Genomic DNA, 18,292 nt, shown 5'->3' on the forward strand with positions numbered 1-18,292 from the left:
TCAGACTTTTGGGACACAAAGTTTGGGACACGTGGCCATTACACTAATTACATTTATATGCGTCGTATGATTTGCTGGCGTCCAGTCCATAGTGTAACCTGCTTCTTACCCAGAGTCACCTGGGATAGGCTCCAGTGACACTAATGAGGTCCAATGTGATGGAAAATGGATGCATATGAGGGAATTGGGGCCATAGGGAAGAAACACAAGATGGCGGTTGGGACAGAGGCAATTGGAAAGAAGGATTTTAACATATGAATGTCATCTTTTGGCACCCATCTTCTCCTCGGTTTTAGCGTCTGAAGGCCAGTCTGACTGAGCATCAGCCCCAACTGTATCAGGTCCTGGAGGAGGGTAAGAGGCTACTTCTATCTGTTAGCTGTTTGGACTTGGAGAACCAGCTGACCCAGCTGGGAGAACACTGGCTCTCATCCACCACCAAAGTCAATAAGGAGCTGCACCGCTTCGACTCCACGCTCAAACACTGGAGCAGGTAAAACTCTGGAAAACTTAGCATTCACATCTTCTGTCTGACTTGTGTGCTGTATTTTTGGACTGACCCCTGCATTTTAAGCAAAGGTGCGGCTTATACGCAGATTTTTCCAATCCCGTTAGTGTCATGTTCTTGTCTATTAGTTTCGTTTTACTGTTGGTGAATTTCTTCGATGAGCGAAGTGTTAACTGTTCACGTTTTAAAATTAAATCTGCACACGATTAAGGATGAAAATATACACATTTGCTTTGCTCAAATGCACATCATGACAAAAATTCAATATATTATTTTTGTTGTGCATATTTTGTTTTAGCACTAGCAGTATTTCTGCTTCTATGTTAGTGTGTGCTGTTTTCACATCTTTATCAGCTACAGTAAGGTTGGCAGCCTCACCACCACCCCCCTCAAATGTGCAGTGCTTACTTAAGCTACTAACTAACAGTTATTAAAGTTTTCTTGCTTCAAGCTGTTTATTTGTCATTTCCATTATCCTTGGCCTAACTAAAATCAGATAGCTTAATGATAACTTACAACAGGAAACGCCCTTGACGGGCTCACGGAGATGAGAAACATTTACTTTTGCATAAACACTGCAGTGTCAAATACAAATAAAGAATCCAACAACACTCACAGTTACACAGTTTTTCCACTATGGAAACAATTCGAACTTCTGGAGTTTATAGCTTTAGGCTAAAGGTATAAACTTCTGAATATGTAGTAAACTAAAGCTAAATTCTTTAGGTTGACTTTGCTGTGCAAGTAAAGTACAGATACTTGGTAAAATCGGATTAAGTCCAATAATGAAGTCACCTGACTGACGTTTTTTTGGTATTTATTATTTTTGTGGTTCAATCTTTTTTGTCTAGGTACCAAAGGGAGTCGGCAGAATTGAGCCACTGGTTACAGTTGGCTCTGGACAGACTTGAGTTTTGGACGACGCAGTCGGTCACTGTGCCTCAGGAACTGGAGACCGTCAGGGATCACCTCTGTGCCTTCCTGGTATGTTCTGGCGTAAACCCATGTGTGGTGTTCATGTTTTTTTTTTCTTTTTCTTTCCGTGGGTCTACTGGAAACCTGTGATCAAGTCTGAAAATGTGATAAATGGACTGAAATTCATAGATAGAAATTCATGACTTAGTCCCACCTCTGGTAAAATGTTTGGGAGCATGAGAGCAGAATGTATTGGTGCTTGAATTTTACAATCCTGCAAGGGCAAGGTCAGAAGCACAAAATGTTCACACTTGGATCAGAAAATCCTGTCTATAATATGCGTGTTGAAAATGTGTGTGGCCAAGGAGTCTTGAGTCAGAAAAAACAATCTTGCTTCTTCCTTCTTCTTCTTCTTTCTTCTTTCAATTAAACCACAAGAAAACTGAGATAATTGTTTTTGGCAGTAAAGAAAAGAGGATTACTATTAGAAAATACCTGGAGTCACTCTTTTTAAAAACCAAAGACCACGTCCGAAACCTTGGTGTATTGTTAGTTTCCGACCCGACAGTCATAGCAAATCAATTAGTAAAACAGCCTTCTACCACCTGAAGAACATATCCAGAGTGAAGGCTCGCATGTAGCAAGCAGACCAGGAGGAGCTCATCCATGCCATGCTTTGATCTCAACTAGACTTGCCTACTGTAATGGTCTTCTAACTGGACTCCCCCAAAAGAGTATCAAACAGCTGCAGCTCATTCAGAATACTGCAGCTCGGGTTCTGACCAGAACAAAAAGGTCAGAACATATTACTCAAATTCTAAAGTCTCTACTCTGGGTCCACGTCAGCTTATTAATAGATTTGCTTTGCTATTCATTTTATTTTCATAAGAAATGAAACGGGTGCCACAGACGCAAACACCATACAGGGTTAAAAAGAGCAAAAGTCAGTATGCTCACTGTTCACTGCATCATACTGAGAGTCACTTTGGCTTCTTGCAGGAGTTTTCCAAGGAGGTGGATGCCAAGTCATCATTGCGTTCTTCCGTTCTGAGCACGGGCAACCAGCTGCTGAGACTGAAGCGGGTAGACACGGCCGGTCTGAGAACAGCCCTTGGCCACGTCGACACTCAGTGGGCCGAGCTGCTCACTCGCATTCCCGTCGTCCAAGAGAAGCTCCATCAGGTCTGTGGGAGTAAATGATGCTCCTTCTTCTGCTTCTGATGCCCGTCATAACCATTTGTCATCTTTTGTCCCTTAGCTTCAGATGGAGAAGTTGCCGTCACGACACGCCATCGCCGAGCTCATCAGTTGGATCGCGCTTATGGAGAACATCATAAACGAAGACCAGGACAAGATCGCTGGAGCTGTGGGCTCAGAGGTGGTCCAGAACTTCTTGCAAAAGTACAAGGTAATAAGAAAAACATATTCAGTGACCCACACTTTATCCTGGCTCAAATTGAAACAGAGGTGGTGCCATGATCATTGATGATCAGGTCATTTGCACAATGCGTATGCTGCACACCGCACTGGCTGAAACACTTCTGTTTTCAGTATTATTTTTTAAATTATTTTCCCAAATCATGTATTGCATCAAAATACAAAATAAAAATACGTAATCCCTCTACTTTTCACAGGGGTTCCGCATCGACCTCACTTGCAAACAGCTGACTGTGGACTTTGTCAGCCAGTCAGTACTGCAGATCAGCAGTCAGGACGTGGAGGGAAAGCGCAGCGATAAAACCGACTTTGCAGAGAGCCTTGGGGCTATGAACAGACGATGGCAGATACTACAAGGGCTTATCGCGGAAAAGGTAAGTCATCTTTTCTCCTTGTCTGTCAGCTACACTGACTTGGCACTGAACTGTCTTTTTTTCTTTTTTTTATTCCAGATTCAGCATTTAGAAGGACTTTTGGAAAGTTGGCTAGAACACGAGAATGGAGTCCAGGCCTTGAAAACATGGCTGACACTCCAGGAGGAGAAACTGAAGAAGAGACACAGGATAGAGGATGTTGCATCAGTGCAGAATGCGCTGAAAGATTGTCAGGTAGCTTCGGCAACGTGGTACTTTGTTACCTCTACCAAGCACAAAAGTACAGTAAATTGATTGTTGTTTTTTGTTCGGTAGTATTGGTTTGGTTGGTGGAAACGTATTTACCATAATTTCCTAATAGTGGCCAGACTTTTTTTTTTTCCCCCTGTCCTGTTCAACTGAACTGCTTTGTCATGCTGAATGGTGGCTCTCTATGCATTTTTATGCCGGAAGAGCAGCTGCAATTCTGTTGTTGTTGTTCTAGGAGTTGGAGGAACTTGTGAAGGAGAAAGCGAAGGATCTAGAGAAGGCCGAGGAACGAGGAAACACTCTCATCCAGGATAAAAAAGGAGAAGCCTGCGCTGTTGTCAAGGAGACCCTCAAAGGACTCAACCAATCCTGGGCTCATTTGGAACACATGGTAGGCTCCTACTTAAACCGTTCACTGACTTGTTGTCTTTCTGGGCTATAATCAAGTCTTGCTATCACAGATAGGTCAGATGAAGGTGATGCTGCGCTCAGTGCTGGAACAATGGACCTTATACAGGCGTGCCGCGGAGGAGATAGATGGGTACCTGATGGAGGGCAGGTATTGTGTGTCCCGGCTGCACCTCATCAGTGGCTCCTTGGAGGCTGTGCAGCAGCAGGTGGAGAGTCTCGAGGTGTGTATGTTCCACACACTGGAACATACATTGTTGTGACCAATGTCATATATTTGAGATAGTACATACTAAATTATGAGAAAGTAGGAAGGCACCTTTGCAGAAGACAGAAATAGGTGTGAAATTTTGCTGCATGCTTTGAATGTGGAAAAAGTAGCACCGTCTGGTGGACATTTTAGGTATTTGTGGATATAGTAAACCTACATACTGTAGTAATGTAATATACTTATCAAATATTAATTATATTTTGGGGATTTGAACCTTTTATTACTGAAAAGGTTTGACACATCATGGACTGATTGTGAAATTTTACGTGTAATTTTGCTTTGAATGGGAAAACGTAGTGGATCTGGTGGACATGGATTTGAGAGATTTTAGGAGGTTGTCCAGAGGATAAGGAAATACTGCATATATATCAAATATGAATTATATTTTGGGGATTTTAACCCACGTGTTATATAATTTTAGTAGGAAGGCATAATTGAAAAAAGAGGATAAAGTGTGAAATTGTGCTGCATGCTTTGAATGAGGAATAATTGCACCCTATGGTGGGCAAATATATATATTGAATATATATTGAATACATTTATATATTCATATATTATATAGAAGGGTAGTACTCAAGATATTAATCATAACAGAAATGATTACAATTATTGATTTTTTTTTAAATAAATGTTGGGTCCAAAATTGTATTTTTAATGGTTTTCAAATAGTTTTTTGTTTTTTTGTGTGTGTAAGCTTTGCCATTGTAGGCTAGTTCAAGGTACTCTAAAGAGACAATTTTACATTTTTAAACATGAATATCATTTAGCAAATGGCTCAAAATGTCCCTAGGATTCCTTGAGGGTTAAGATTTGTTTTTGTGTGTCACCCAGAACCTACAGGAGGAGATGGACAAGCAGGAGAGTAGTTTACTCAAGTTTGGCTCCGTCACCCAGCAGCTCCTCACCGAATGCCACCCATGTGTGGCGGAAACACTTAACAGAGCCCTGCGGGATGTCAACATGAGGTAAAACGGCAAAAAACAAAAATCCCTTTGCGTTTAATGAAGAAATTTGAGCTGAAAGCCCAAATGTTGACATCATTTTCTCAGGTGGAACGATCTACTAGAGCAGATCTCGGAGCAGTTGAGGAACAGTAAGGCTTTGCTGGGGCTTTGGCAGCAATACAAAGAATTATCCAGCACTTGTGCGAAAGCAGTGGAGAGGCAAGAGGAGCGTGCCGACCGCCTGCTCAAGAGCGCCACCGACAGGGACATCACGGAAGAGGAGAGCAGCGCCTGGATGAGGGACTGTGATGTGAGTACACAGGGTACAAGGAGGCTGCAAAGTTCGGTTACTGGGAATCCAGACAAAACTGTGAAGTTTCTCACTCTGCTGATTTATTACAAGCTCCCAATAGAGAATACTAAATTATACCCTTCCCTTTGTGTGCTTGAATGTGGAGTTACAGTCCAGTCTAACAAAAGCCGTTAGAGAGCGGAGAGACGGGCCCCTGATTTACTCAACAGGGGTCATCCAACGTCCTGCTGAGCTTGTGGGTGCTTTCTGGGAGATTTCTCTTGGAATGCTTGCCTTAATGCTCTTTCCAGACTCTTTAATTCAGGAATCGTTATTTAGGCTAGTATGCAAGAATCGTTATTTAGGCTAGTATGCTATCTAAGATGAGCTTCATGTGAAGTCGGTTTGTTTGTGCTGAATAATTACCGAATACAGTCGTTTATGTAACATGGGTTCATGATTGTGTTGGTGCTTTATGGCCCTCTACATTATAAGCGCTTTTCCACCATCTTGCGCAATTGGTACGCCATTAAAAATCCCTTTTGAGAGGGCGTCGATTATACGTGGATTTTCACTATTCGTGTCAGTGCTCGGACCGTATCCTCTGCAAATAGCAGGGGTTCACTTATTTTATATACATATATATAAATGCATGAAACAAACTAAATAAAAAATTATTGAGCTTAGGTATTTCAAGATTTTCCTCCAAACTACGTGACACTTTCATTGGAGAAAATATACTGTACAAGTGAAATGTTGCTTTTGCGTTGAGTCTTAGTTCTGATGTTTTGCCACTATTGCTATAAATGACATAAACTAAATGGAATGAATTTCGGTCACTCTAAATGACCAAAATGCCATTTTAACAGATTGTAAATTCAATGAAAATTTGAGTGAAATTAACATAACATAATCACAACAATAATAATGTGTACCTGTGTAACCCTAAAAAGACATTTGATTGACTTCCAATGATGTTGCTGGCATTACAGGAGTGTCTTCGTGAGCAGGAATCCGTGCAGCATTCCCTGCAGCAGCTGCAAACTTTGGGAGAACAGCTGAGGAGGCGAGTGGACGCCTACTCGTTCGCAGCCCTGCAGTCGGAGTACATGTCACTGACGCATCGCTTGTTGGCGCTGCCACACTCGCTACACAGGCAGCAGGAGGCGCTGCAGGTACGACGCAAGAACATGGGGCCTCTTCGGAAAGACAATGGCGCCCGCTGAAGTGTCCGTCTATATATGGCTATGGTTTTTAATGGTTCTTTGTCGTTGACTAGTGTGGCGGTCGGACCTGCGAGGGCTTCAGGGACCAGTTGGACGCGCTCATTCAAACGGACGCCGAGGCCTCGCAAGTGTTGAAGGAGTCGGAGCAGCTGGGCTCGCCAGCGCTGAGTGACATTCAAACACGTATGGACAAACTAAAGGTACGACATGTGCCTCTATCCATCCGTTTTCCATTGCGCTTGTCCTCATTAGGCTTGCGAGTGAGCTAGCGTGGTTGTTCTCAGGCGCCCCTGTCCAAGCTGAGCAGTCTGTCTCTAGACTTGGAGCGCGTCAACGTGCTCATGTACAGACTGCCGCTCAGCGACGGAGACTTGAAACGTCTGCAGTGTCTGAACAGGGCGTGGGCGTCTCACTCCGCTCTCCTCAGCGAGAGGTTCAGGTACACCGCTTTGCTGATGCACTTCCTCCGTCCATTCGTGCTCTACTCCGGCACTAAAGAATAACACTATTGTGACTACAGTAAACTGCAGGCGGGGCTGCTCCTGCACCAGACTTTCCTGCAGAAATGCGAAGCCTGGATGGACTTCCTGTCTCAGGCGGAGCACAAACTGGCCGTCGAGATCTCGGGCAACTACCAGAGTCTGCTGGAGCAGCAGCGAGAGCACGAGGTCCAAGAGGCTCTTTATTTCTGTGTATTTGTGTACTTCATCTCCAAATGGTGTTATTACACAGGGTTGGCCAATAGTATAAACTTTTTAAATTAACTTCTTTAAGTAAAGGAAGAAGGAAGGAAGGAAGGAAGGACGGAATTTCATTATACTGTGTACCTGTGTGTTTGATTTACAGTTGTTCCAGGCAGAGATGTTCAGCCGACAGCAAATTCTTTACTCCATTATCAGCGATGGTCATAGTATGCTGGACCAAGGCCAAGTGGATGATGGGTAAAATGGACACAGAACTCTGTTTTATAACACCGTATGACCTCAAATCTGAAACTGTAGTGCCAATAGCTTAGCGTTATATAGCACCTTTCAAGGGACCCAAGGACCTCTTACAATAACTCATTTTAGTTTAATTAAAATCTAGCTATGGATATTAGTGTGTGTGTCTTCATGTTACTATATGTATGCTTTCATGAACAGAATGAATCGAAAATAATTATAATAATGATGGTAATGTGTACTATATGGTGTTAATCCTTCAACAGAGATGACTTCAGTGTAAAGCTGGCCTTGCTGGCCAATCAATGGCAGGGCGTGGTGAGGCGTGCCCAGCAGCGCAGGGGCATCATCGACAGTCTGCTCCACCAGTGGCACAGCTACCACGAGATGTCGGAGAAGTTGCTGCGCTGGCTCCAGGATGTGTCGCGCGAGTTGGACGCGCATCACCCAGGGGGAGAACCGGTCGCTCTGCAGCAGGCCAGGAACCTGCTGGATCAAATACAAGTATGCAGTGATAACATGGAGGTTTTTATAAGGGCGTACTTACACTGAGTCATTTAAAGCGCGCTCCAGCCAAATTAAAGTCCAGTATGGTTGGCTGGTGCAAATGTTCTGATTCGTGCATGAATTCAGTATACAACACCTCCTTGGGACGGAATAGGTGGGCCATGGCCCTGCACAATTGGTGATGAAACTGCTACCTTGCATAATAGAAATTAATACAACTTGTAGTAATTCATATTTGTATTTCAAATCATCTTTTCTCTTTGAAATGAACGGCAATGTCATCAACCCATTCCAGCCACCTAAAAAGCACCAACAAACTTTGTGTTTTTAATAAAAACATAACACTCTACAGTATTGTACTTTTGGAAAACATACAGAAACAGTTTGTGCATCATGACTCACAAGTCCAGGTACCACTGTATTCCACAAAGTCAAGAAAGTGATGGCAAAAAGGCTGAGTGTGACTATGCCCTTAAATGACAATAACATAAAAGTACTGTCATGTTTCCGTCTTTACATTTAAAGGCAGTAAGTCAGTGTCTAGTTTAAATCTAACCCCGCACTACTGAACCCCCACCCCATCCCTAACTGACCGTAGACTCCCTTAGTTAACCTCTACCCCTTCGGTCCACTCTCCCTATCCCGGCTCCTTCAGCTGCGCGAGCGCGTACTCCAAAGGCAACAGGGAAGCTACATCGTGACGGTGGAGGCCGGCAGGAGCCTGCTGCTGTCGGCCGACGCCCAGGCCGAGTCCACGCTGCAGACGGAGCTGATGGAGATTCAGGAGAGGTGGAGGCACGCGCACCACCGCCTGGACCAGCAGAGGAAGGAGCTACACACTCTGCTCAAGGTCAGGAAGTCGTGGACCAGCAAATGTTTTCTTAATTGGATGCATTCTTTTTCATTCGTATTTGCCTTTTTTTGGCTATGCACGGTTCTTATACCGTATTAATGTGTTAGAAATGGAATGACAATCAAGTCAGAGAATTATGAGGAAAAAAAGTTGTAATGTACAAGAGAATAAAGTTGTAATTTTAGGAGACAAAACAGTAGTGTCCAAAATTACCAGACATACTATAAAGTAAGAAACAAAACATAAAGTCTAATATTACATAAATGAGACAAAAAAAAATTTCTAAGTTCTCGGAGAAAAGGTAATAGTAAGAATGTATAGTAATAATTTTAGGAGAAATAGTCAAAATCATATCTGGGGGAGAAATATGAATCGTAAAAGAGAGTAATACTTTTAGTTGAAATAGTCATAGTAAAATAAAGTTATAATTCGAGGAGACATTATAACAAACCATATAAATTTATTTGAAGGAAAAACTGTGAAATGAAAAAAAAAAATACACATTAGAAAATCCACATTATGGAGCGGGGGGAAAAGTTTTAAAATATATTTATTAATACTTAGAATATTTAAAAACAAAAAAATATTAGGGGTATAAAGTTGTAATTTTAGCCTGAGAAAGTAAGTAAATCGATTTAATTATCAGATTTGATTGAAATAATATTAACAGCAGAATGTATTGATTTTATGAAAAAAATATAAGTCATAACTGTACTTATAATAGCCAAAGTAAAGTCATAACTTTAGTGGGGAAATACATTTTAAAATGTATAACCAAGAAAGTAACACATTAAGAGGTCATAAAAAACTGCAACTCTGATCAAACATTTTGTTATGAATACCAAAGTAATACGGAAAACAAAATTGCAATTACAAAAAGTAATGACGAGCGCAGTCGAGTAATCCTCAAGTTAGTCAGAGAAGTATAAATTGACGTCGTGTCTTCTACTTGGCTGGGACATTCCTTGCCAAATATGATTGTTTTTCATCCTCACATACCCCATATTCACACGCTAAAAATAGCCCGCGCCCATCGGAGCGTTCCCTGCCCGCTGCGACGGTTCCCGGCTCTCATCTTTGCCTTTATCCCAACGTTTCGAGCGTAGAATTGGGAGCGATGCGAGAGAGGCATCGACGCCTCACTGGAGAAGCTGAGAGCCTTCAAGAGGAAGCTGTCGACGCCGCTGCCCGACCATCAAGACGAGCTGCACGCCGAGCAGATGAGATGCAAGGTGAAGATGCTGTATATCCTATTATTACTAATACTCATGCGGCAAAGTGATTTTTTTTAATTTTTTTTTTTTTTTTTTTAGTCAATAACAACGAGGTTATTGCTTGTTTTGCTGTAGCAGACGCAGCACATGACAGTTTTTAATGGTTGCAACGGATAATTCCAGGATGTGTGTTCATGTTTCATGCATCACACGTCCTCGGCCTATGGGGGGGAGGACCAGAGAGAGAAAGAGAGGAAGAGGGGGCGGGGTGAAAAAGAGCCAAGGAGGGAGGGAGTACATGCGCAGCAAGCGACTGGGGGTGTATGGATGCATAAATTGATGTATGTGTGTGTGAAAGTGAGACAGTCACCATCACAGTGACGAAAGGAAGAGGAGAGAATGCAAGGTGATGATGCTTCTGTTAGGCCTTAGCTTGGATATTACCATGCATTGTACCACTTCTCTCTCCCAACTGATTGCTAATATCAGACGATTGAATCCTCGCCGGATTTGGACGAGAAGCTTTTGACTGTTGTGGAGGTGAAGGCAAACGGTGAGTTTTTTTCTCATCTTCGTCATATCATGTGCACACAGGAGCTGGAGAATAGTGTGGAGGGCTGGAACGATGACCTCACTTCCTTGTTCCTCCTGAGGGACGCCTTGGTGGGCGTGGTCGGCAGCAATGACGTCACGCTACTCCAGGAGCGCCTCCAGCTTCTGCAGCGCCAGTGGGAGGAAGTGTCCCACCAGGTACTGTTATAATGATCTCCAAGGTCATGTTCTCTCTTTTTTTTTTTTTTATTTACCTCCTGTTTTTATCAACCTTTTTATTTTATTTTAGCTTTTTACATAAAATAATTAAAATGTTATATTATTTTGTATTCTAAATTAAATTAGTTTTTCAAAAATAACTACAATTTTTAGAATGATCTTTCCAATACAAAATGAAATCTTTTTGATTGATAGATATTATAAATGGATTTAATTTAAATAGATTTTATATATATTTTTAAAAAGTATTATATTTGACCAGTACACTCTTGTAAAAGAGCTTTTTATTCTGAATGAGGTTTTCTTGGCTAAATAAAGGTTAAATGAAAAACATATTTTTATTGTTAATGAAATTGATTCTTGATTTTAAAAACTATTGTTTGAGTATATATAGATTTTTGTATTGATATTTTTTACATTTTTAGTCAGCTGTGATATTTGTTATTGCTGCTGGTTTAGTTCTATTTTTATAAAGAAAAGAGCATTATAATAAGATATTTCATTGCACAGTTTTCATCCATTTCATCCATATCACTTTCTTCTCATTCAATCATACATGCTTCAAGGTCTTACGTATGCTTGTTGACTTTGAAAATCTCTTTCAATAAAATTATATATTCATTTTGGATTATTCATAGATATTTTTATTCAGTACTGTTTTATTCTTATCAAATTAACTAAATAGCTCTCAATTATATTTGTTCAAGTTCAAAGTTAGTGTTTGTACTTTTAAAATGTATATTAAGTTATGAGATGCTTTTATCATGTCAATAAACAGGCAGTTTAATTTGCAGTAGACCACTTGAATGGTACATTTAAATATAAGCTATCAAAAATAACTAGGGGGAATACGTCCTGATCCTTTAGTCAATTTTGCAACTACAATTCAAAACCTTTCTCCTCCTCTCGTGCATTGAATGTGTTGCATTGTGTCTTTCTCTGTCTGCGTTGTCGTGCATTGAATGTGTTGCATTGTGTCTTTCTCTGTCTGCGTTGTCAGCTCTCCCTGCGCAGGCAGCAAGTAAGCGAGAAATTGAACGAGTGGGCTGTGTTCAATGAAAAGAACAAGGAGCTGTGCGAGTGGCTGACGCAGATGGAGAGCAAAGTCTCTCAAAATGGAGACATCGGCATCGAGGAGATGATCGAAAAGCTGCGCAAGGTGATCCCGGCCGCACGGTCTACATGTCCGTAAACAATGGCCTCCTCCTCCTGTGTTAACGTGCTGTTGACTCTCCACCAGGACTACCAGGAAGAAATCAGCGTGGCTGAGGAGAACAAGCAGCAGCTGCAGCTCATGGGAATACGCTTGGCCCGGTCCAGCCAGGAAAGCAAAGCAACCGACATACAACACAAACTCAATAAAGTCAGCGAGCGTTGGACACACCTCCTCGACCTCATTGCAGCCAGGTACGTGAAACCCATTGCGGTAGTTGTGTCTCGAAGCTGAATGAAGCTACACTTGAATGGCTCAGTTCAGTGAAATGTGTCATTTTATGGCAGAAAAAGACAACAATAACAAAACAGATCACAAATGATAATAACGAAAATGTATCAATATAATTGTATTAAAATGTAGACTGGATTTGAATTTTGAAACAAAATCACAGGATTATCAATATACATTTGTATAATTATAAAAAAATATTAATTACAATATACCATTATTTAAAGAAATAACAACCTAATAATTGAACTCACTTTACAATATTACAGAAATAGCGGCAAGGTGAACCACTTGTTAGAGCGTCTGCCTCACAGTTCTGAGGTCCGGGGTTCAATCCCCGGCCTGTGTGGAGTTTGCATGTTTTCCCCGTGCCTGCGTGGGTTTTCTCCGGGCACTCCGGTTTCCTCCCACATCCCAGACATGCATGGTAGGTTAATTGGCAACTCTAAATTGCCCGTAGGTGTGAATGTGAGTGCAAGTGGTTCTTTGTTTATATGTGCCCTGCGATTGGCTGGCAACCAGTTCAGGGTGTAGCCCGCCTCCTGCCCGATGATAGCTGGGATAGGCTCCAGCGCTCCCGCGACCCTTGTGAGGAAAAGCGGCTCAGAAAATCGATGGATGGATATTACAGAAATATGATTGTACTATGTTCTGGACTTTAATATAAATATATAGCTATGATCAATATATACAAATACAAATGGTAAAAAAAAAAAGAAAAATGTATAATATTATGGAATATATAATATTAACAAAATAAACAACAAATTTATCACAGAAACAACAGTAATATGATGTATTGTGGACTAAAACAGAAACCAAATATAATTACAAATGTACTGTATATAGTTATAAAAATTATAATTGCAAAATAAAATTTGGGGAAACATAACATCAATCAATGCAAATAATAAGTTCTGTAAATCTACGCCAGCAAATGTAGTTTATCCACGTGGCGTTGTCGTACCACTTTAGATGGACTAGACTCTGCGTGAATGTCATTGATTGAGCCAGGCGAGACAAAAGCTTTGAATGGACTGTGAACATTGGGTCTCAAATGTATATCATTTGTGACTTTTAAACACGTACAGCTAAGATTCAGATACTCTGAATTCCGCCCCCATTTTCCACCACCGCCATCCGGCTGTTGTCCTCTGGAGCCGTGCAGGAGGAGGACACTCTGACCTCACTCAGTCAGCTGCGCTCTCATTGTCGTCCGCTTGACTGAAGTGACGCATCGCAGGGATATTAACTTTAAAGCAATTACTACACTCTTTCCTGTGCTTTTTGCATAGGCATTTTCCGTACTTTGCGTCGCCATCATTATGCATGGCTCCTGCAGCCTTCGCCTATGTGTGTTTGCTGTGTACTACTCCGTCCGCCTCTTTAGCACATGCCTCTGACTGTAAGTCCACATTTAGAAACAGCAGTACTTGTCACTCTAACCACCCCCCTCTCAACACATACTTCTTTTTTTTAACCTTGGAGCACAACAGTCTCACTTGTGCCACCTCACTACACAACACCAGCTGCCCCAACCCAACCTCCTCACCGCACAAACTCTGTGGGAGAAAGTCCACACACACGGAGACAAAAGAGAAGGGCGGTTTGCGCTCAGACGAGGAGTAACGCTTCCATGCTAAACGGCGTCTCTGGGAATCTTGCACCCCCATGGTTTTGGACTTCGGGACGAATAAGATGGCAGACAGCCCGGGCGAAGATCTGCCACACTGCGACTGTGATGTCAACAGGCAGGAAAATCTCCGCAAAGCTTTCTGCAGTGTTGTGCAGTGTGTTTTGTCCAGACAGTCTGCACTTGGAGCTTAAGTGTACTTTAATGGGGGTAAAATGACGAGTCATGGTTTCTGTTTGAGCTAAAGATCAGGGATTCAAATTGTAGGGCCCTTTTAATTATTGTACAAGTATTGGCTTTCTATAAGTTTGCCAAGGTTGCATTACAGACTATTATAGGGGTGTTAGTGTGTTTCTGGAACATACACATGACAATGAATGGTATTTGAATTTTCACTATTTTTTTTGGTCCACTGACTGCATTATATATGAGTCATGAGCCAGTGTGAAAGAAATACTACACAGGCACAGTACTTGTTGTGTTCTCAACCTAAAATTGTATGCAAGTACTGAGTGGCAAGTGAATGTTTTGTGTGACATTTAATGATGTCACCACCACCTTTATTCTTATCAAGTGGGTTTTGGAGAGAGGTCGGGTCACATTGCTTTTTGAGGTGAGGTGCCGAATGTTCACAGTAGGTTGATAGCTGTTCACATTTGTGGATTGCAGTGCCGAGCATTTTGTGCAGTACAGTGAACCCCCTGTTTATTATGGGGGATATGTTCCAGAACTACCCGTAGCGAGAACATATAGAAGAAACAATGTTTTAATAGTGTAAACAATGAACTACGATATCATGGGGGAATAGGTCAAAGCAATCAAATGAGATGACTGTCCTGTTCACATAATGTACCGCGGCGAGCATGGTAGACTAATGGTTCGCCCGTCTGCCTCAGAGGTCCGAGGTCCGGGTTCCAAATCTCTGTTTTGGACTTCCTGTGTGGAGTATGCATGTTCTCCCCATTCTTGTGTGGGTTTTCTCTAAGTACTCCGGCTTTTGATGCCAGAAAAGTGAATATTTCTTTGAAACATTGTAGGGGTTTGAGGGACCATCCCGTAAATTTTGTGTGGAATCTGGATAAAGGTGTTTCTAAAGGATTAGCTTTTCAACTCACCATAGTGGCATTTATACCCGACGTTCCAGAAACATTTAGTTCTTAGTACTGAGGGGCCATTCAGATATGTTCAGTGTTGCAAACCCTTCCTTAAAGGTTCTCGGACCTCTGGAAAAGTACTTCTTTCAGCCTTGATAAATTACCTCAAAAACTGAGTTCGGTAATGGGCAGCGTGTCTGATGAGAGGTTCTGGGTTCAAATCGCAGCTCGGGCCTTCCTGTGTGGTGCTTTCAGTTTCTCCCTGTGCTTGCATGACTTTTCTCTAGGTACTCCCGCTTTCTCCTACATTCCCAAAACTTGCATGTTGGCTATTTACTGTGCTATAGAAAGAGGATGGGTTCTCCGGGTACTTTTGTTTCCTTCCAGTAAAATACTCTCATATTTATGTACTATATCCCCAACTGTTGTATGGCTTATCCCTTCCTGCCTTGTTTCCTTCCACCAGGGTGAAGAAGTTGCGGGAGACCCTGGTGGCCGTGCAACAGTTGGAGAAAAACATGAGCAGCCTGCGCTCGTGGCTGTCCCACATCGAGACCGAACTATCCAGGCCCATCGTCTACGACACGTGCGACGAGCAGGAGGTCCACAGGAAGCTCAACCAGCAGCAGGCAAGACTTCACTTGACAAGTAGTAAACACATTACAAGAACATTATACCCTACAGAAATGTCACAATTTCTTTTACCATGACAGTAAAAAAAAAAAAAGACTGGTGGCGCGCCACAAGGCTCACGACTCAGTCCTAAGATTTTCACAGTATGCTTTACATGAATGTCAAAATTGCCTCGCATTACAGTAGAAAGCTAGTGGTGTTCCACAAGTCTCAATACTAGTTCAAGTCAACATAAGTGTCAAAATTATTTAACGTTCCAGTAGGAAAGCTAGATGAGATTAATTGCTGCAGTAGGTCCAGACATACCCACTTAAAAGGTTACAAATGGTGTAATTATGAAAAATTAGTCAGAATACTGTGTCATATGGCGCATACGACCGGGTTACTGGTTGCTGTTTTTTAGTTTTGTTTTGTTTTTTGCTCGAGAAAAACAGGTGTCCTTTTTCTCCTAATTGCGCTGCCTTACATTACGTGCAAAATCCTACTAAATTCTTGTATGAGCTACAATGACTTGGTAGAAAGGAAGTGACGACTGAAGCACGAGGAAATCACAGCAGGATACAAAAACCTGAACTTGTTTTCTATCATAAAAACGTCAGCTGTGTGCAGACATGTGCATAACAGCGCATCCTTTTTCAGGTGCTGCAGAAAGACATCGAGAGGCACAGCACAGGCGTGGCTTCCGTGTTGAACCTGTGCGAGGTGCTGCTGCACGACTGCGACGCCTGCTCCACCGAGAGCGAGTGCGACTCCATCCAGCAGGCCACCAGGGGCCTGGACCGACGCTGGAGGAACATTTGCGCCATGTCCATGGAGAGGAGGCTCAAGTCGGTGTCTTGAATGAGCCAGCGCAGCAATAGCGATGCTGTTGTTGTTAAAGCTAATTAATGCAATGCTGGGCCTCGTCTGTGCAGGATTGAGGAGACTTGGAGGTTGTGGCAGAAGTTTTTGGATGATTACTCCCGCTTTGAGGAGTGGTTGAAGACTTCTGAGAGAACAGCAGCGATGCCCAACTCTTCAGGCGTCCTCTACACTGTCGCCAAAGAGGAACTCAAGAAGTTTGAGGTAGGTTTAGTTGCATGATCTCGCAAAATGTCCAAATGGTCTGATCCAAATGTCTCACGTCAGGAAGTCAAGCTGGAAGGAGGAGAGGTATAGTGCTCCCTTGACTTACTTCGTGTTGTGAGCCAAAATCTGCTTTATGAGCAACCTTCAGATTTGCCCCTGCTCAGGTTAATTGAAAACGAAATGGAGCATTTAAAGGCACTGTAATTCCCTTGCATGTAGGTAAGGAGAGCCACACAAATACAAAAATGAGAACACTTACAAGGAGCTGCTGTAGACCACAACACACGCCCAGACGGTCACACGCAGACTAATCCACTTCGTACGTAGGCGTCTCATCAAGTCAGACTTTTCTGCATGTTAGTGAAACATTGAGAAGCCACTCCAGGATAAAGGAAACAGTACAGGGTCATGTTACACAAACTCGTCTGAGCCGGTCTGCTCAGCTGCTGCAGTCCCTCACATTGCACGTGCATACCGGCCAACTGTCTTGTGTTGGCCTGCTGCCATCTGTCATGCTTGTGGATGAGCGTTGGCTCTCAAGCACAAAACTACCTTTCTTTTTTATGCACACACGTGGATAATTAAATGAAAAATACTAGACCCCTATTTTTGTCTTAGGCTTTCCAGCGGCAAGTGCAGGAGTGCCTGACCCAGCTGGAGCTGATCAACAAGCAGTACCGCCGCCTGGCCCGAGAGAACCGCACCGACGCGTCCTGCCGTCTCAGGGAAATGGTGCATGATGGGAACAGGAGGTGGGACAACCTGCAGAAGAGGGTGGCCGCCATCCTACGGCGTCTCAAGGTAACAACTGCACAACTAAAATACAATATCGTGACTATAGGTAACAGAAATTACACAAGGGTTATGCACTTCCTGAACCAAATATTTTTTCACAGCCATATGTTAGCTATTTTAGTGAGGTTAATAAAGTCTGCTTTTTCTGTGTTCCCACAGCACTTCATCAACCAGAGGGAGGAGTTTGAGACAGCTCGAGACAGCATCCTGGTGTGGCTGACTGAGATGGACCTACAGCTCACCAACATCGAGCACTTCTCCGAGTGTGACGTGCAGGCCAAGCTTAAACAACTCAATGTAGTTCTGCACAACAACTTGACTCATCCGCGGCTTCCTTCTGAGCCTTGACGTCGTCGTCTTGTGTTTGCTTCAGGCGTTCCAGCAGGAGATTCACTTGAACATGGGCAAGATCCAGCTGGTGTTCAGGCAGGGCGACGCTCTGATCGAAAAGAGCGAACCCCTGGATGCCGCTGTGATCGAAGAGGAGCTTGAGGAGCTGCAGAGGTACTACCAGGAGGTCTTTGGACGAGTCAACAGATACTACAAGAAGCTTACACGTTTACCTGTGAGTACGCTAAACACATGGTGGAATACCAGCTATTAAGAGACAGACTAAAGGCTTTTTCACACTGCGTTGACAGGCCGTCGTAGACCAACCAGTTCATGTCATAAAAATAAATAAAGTATTTGTACTTTGGTACTTCCCACCAGTGTG

At 42.7% G+C, this 18,292-nt stretch overlaps 1 protein-coding gene across 13 annotated transcripts in view; it reads left to right on the top strand.

The window, feature by feature from the left end:
* syne1a (spectrin repeat containing, nuclear envelope 1a) overlaps positions 1 to 18,292 on the top strand; it is a 139,239-nt gene that overhangs the window by 110,542 nt on the left and 10,405 nt on the right. For 8 of the 13 annotated variants that reach the window (XM_061754107.1, XM_061754112.1, XM_061754108.1 and 5 more), the window contains 27 exons: positions 297 to 493; positions 1,360 to 1,492; positions 2,423 to 2,605; positions 2,682 to 2,831; positions 3,058 to 3,234; positions 3,313 to 3,468; positions 3,719 to 3,874; positions 3,945 to 4,115; positions 4,994 to 5,127; positions 5,212 to 5,416; positions 6,391 to 6,573; positions 6,678 to 6,824; positions 6,909 to 7,063; positions 7,145 to 7,292; positions 7,471 to 7,565; positions 7,832 to 8,069; positions 8,671 to 8,922; positions 10,032 to 10,157; positions 10,734 to 10,889; positions 11,911 to 12,069; positions 12,151 to 12,317; positions 15,548 to 15,710; positions 16,354 to 16,541; positions 16,629 to 16,779; positions 17,401 to 17,583; positions 17,737 to 17,874; positions 17,951 to 18,142. In XM_061754107.1, the coding sequence (XP_061610091.1) occupies positions 297 to 493; positions 1,360 to 1,492; positions 2,423 to 2,605; positions 2,682 to 2,831; positions 3,058 to 3,234; positions 3,313 to 3,468; positions 3,719 to 3,874; positions 3,945 to 4,115; positions 4,994 to 5,127; positions 5,212 to 5,416; positions 6,391 to 6,573; positions 6,678 to 6,824; positions 6,909 to 7,063; positions 7,145 to 7,292; positions 7,471 to 7,565; positions 7,832 to 8,069; positions 8,671 to 8,922; positions 10,032 to 10,157; positions 10,734 to 10,889; positions 11,911 to 12,069; positions 12,151 to 12,317; positions 15,548 to 15,710; positions 16,354 to 16,541; positions 16,629 to 16,779; positions 17,401 to 17,583; positions 17,737 to 17,874; positions 17,951 to 18,142 (4,503 nt within the window). Of the gene's footprint in view, positions 1 to 296; positions 494 to 1,359; positions 1,493 to 2,422; positions 2,606 to 2,681; positions 2,832 to 3,057; positions 3,235 to 3,312; positions 3,469 to 3,718; positions 3,875 to 3,944; positions 4,116 to 4,993; positions 5,128 to 5,211; positions 5,417 to 6,390; positions 6,574 to 6,677; positions 6,825 to 6,908; positions 7,064 to 7,144; positions 7,293 to 7,470; positions 7,566 to 7,831; positions 8,070 to 8,670; positions 8,923 to 10,031; positions 10,158 to 10,733; positions 10,890 to 11,910; positions 12,070 to 12,150; positions 12,318 to 13,851; positions 14,106 to 15,547; positions 15,711 to 16,353; positions 16,542 to 16,628; positions 16,780 to 17,400; positions 17,584 to 17,736; positions 17,875 to 17,950; positions 18,143 to 18,292 lie in introns of those variants that run through there. The other 5 variants (XM_061754109.1, XM_061754115.1, XM_061754106.1 and 2 more) reach the window with 2 other exon arrangements.

Source organism: Phyllopteryx taeniolatus, chromosome 18 (assembly GCF_024500385.1).
Source record: "Phyllopteryx taeniolatus isolate TA_2022b chromosome 18, UOR_Ptae_1.2, whole genome shotgun sequence".
Lineage (NCBI taxonomy): Eukaryota > Metazoa > Chordata > Actinopteri > Syngnathiformes > Syngnathidae > Phyllopteryx > Phyllopteryx taeniolatus.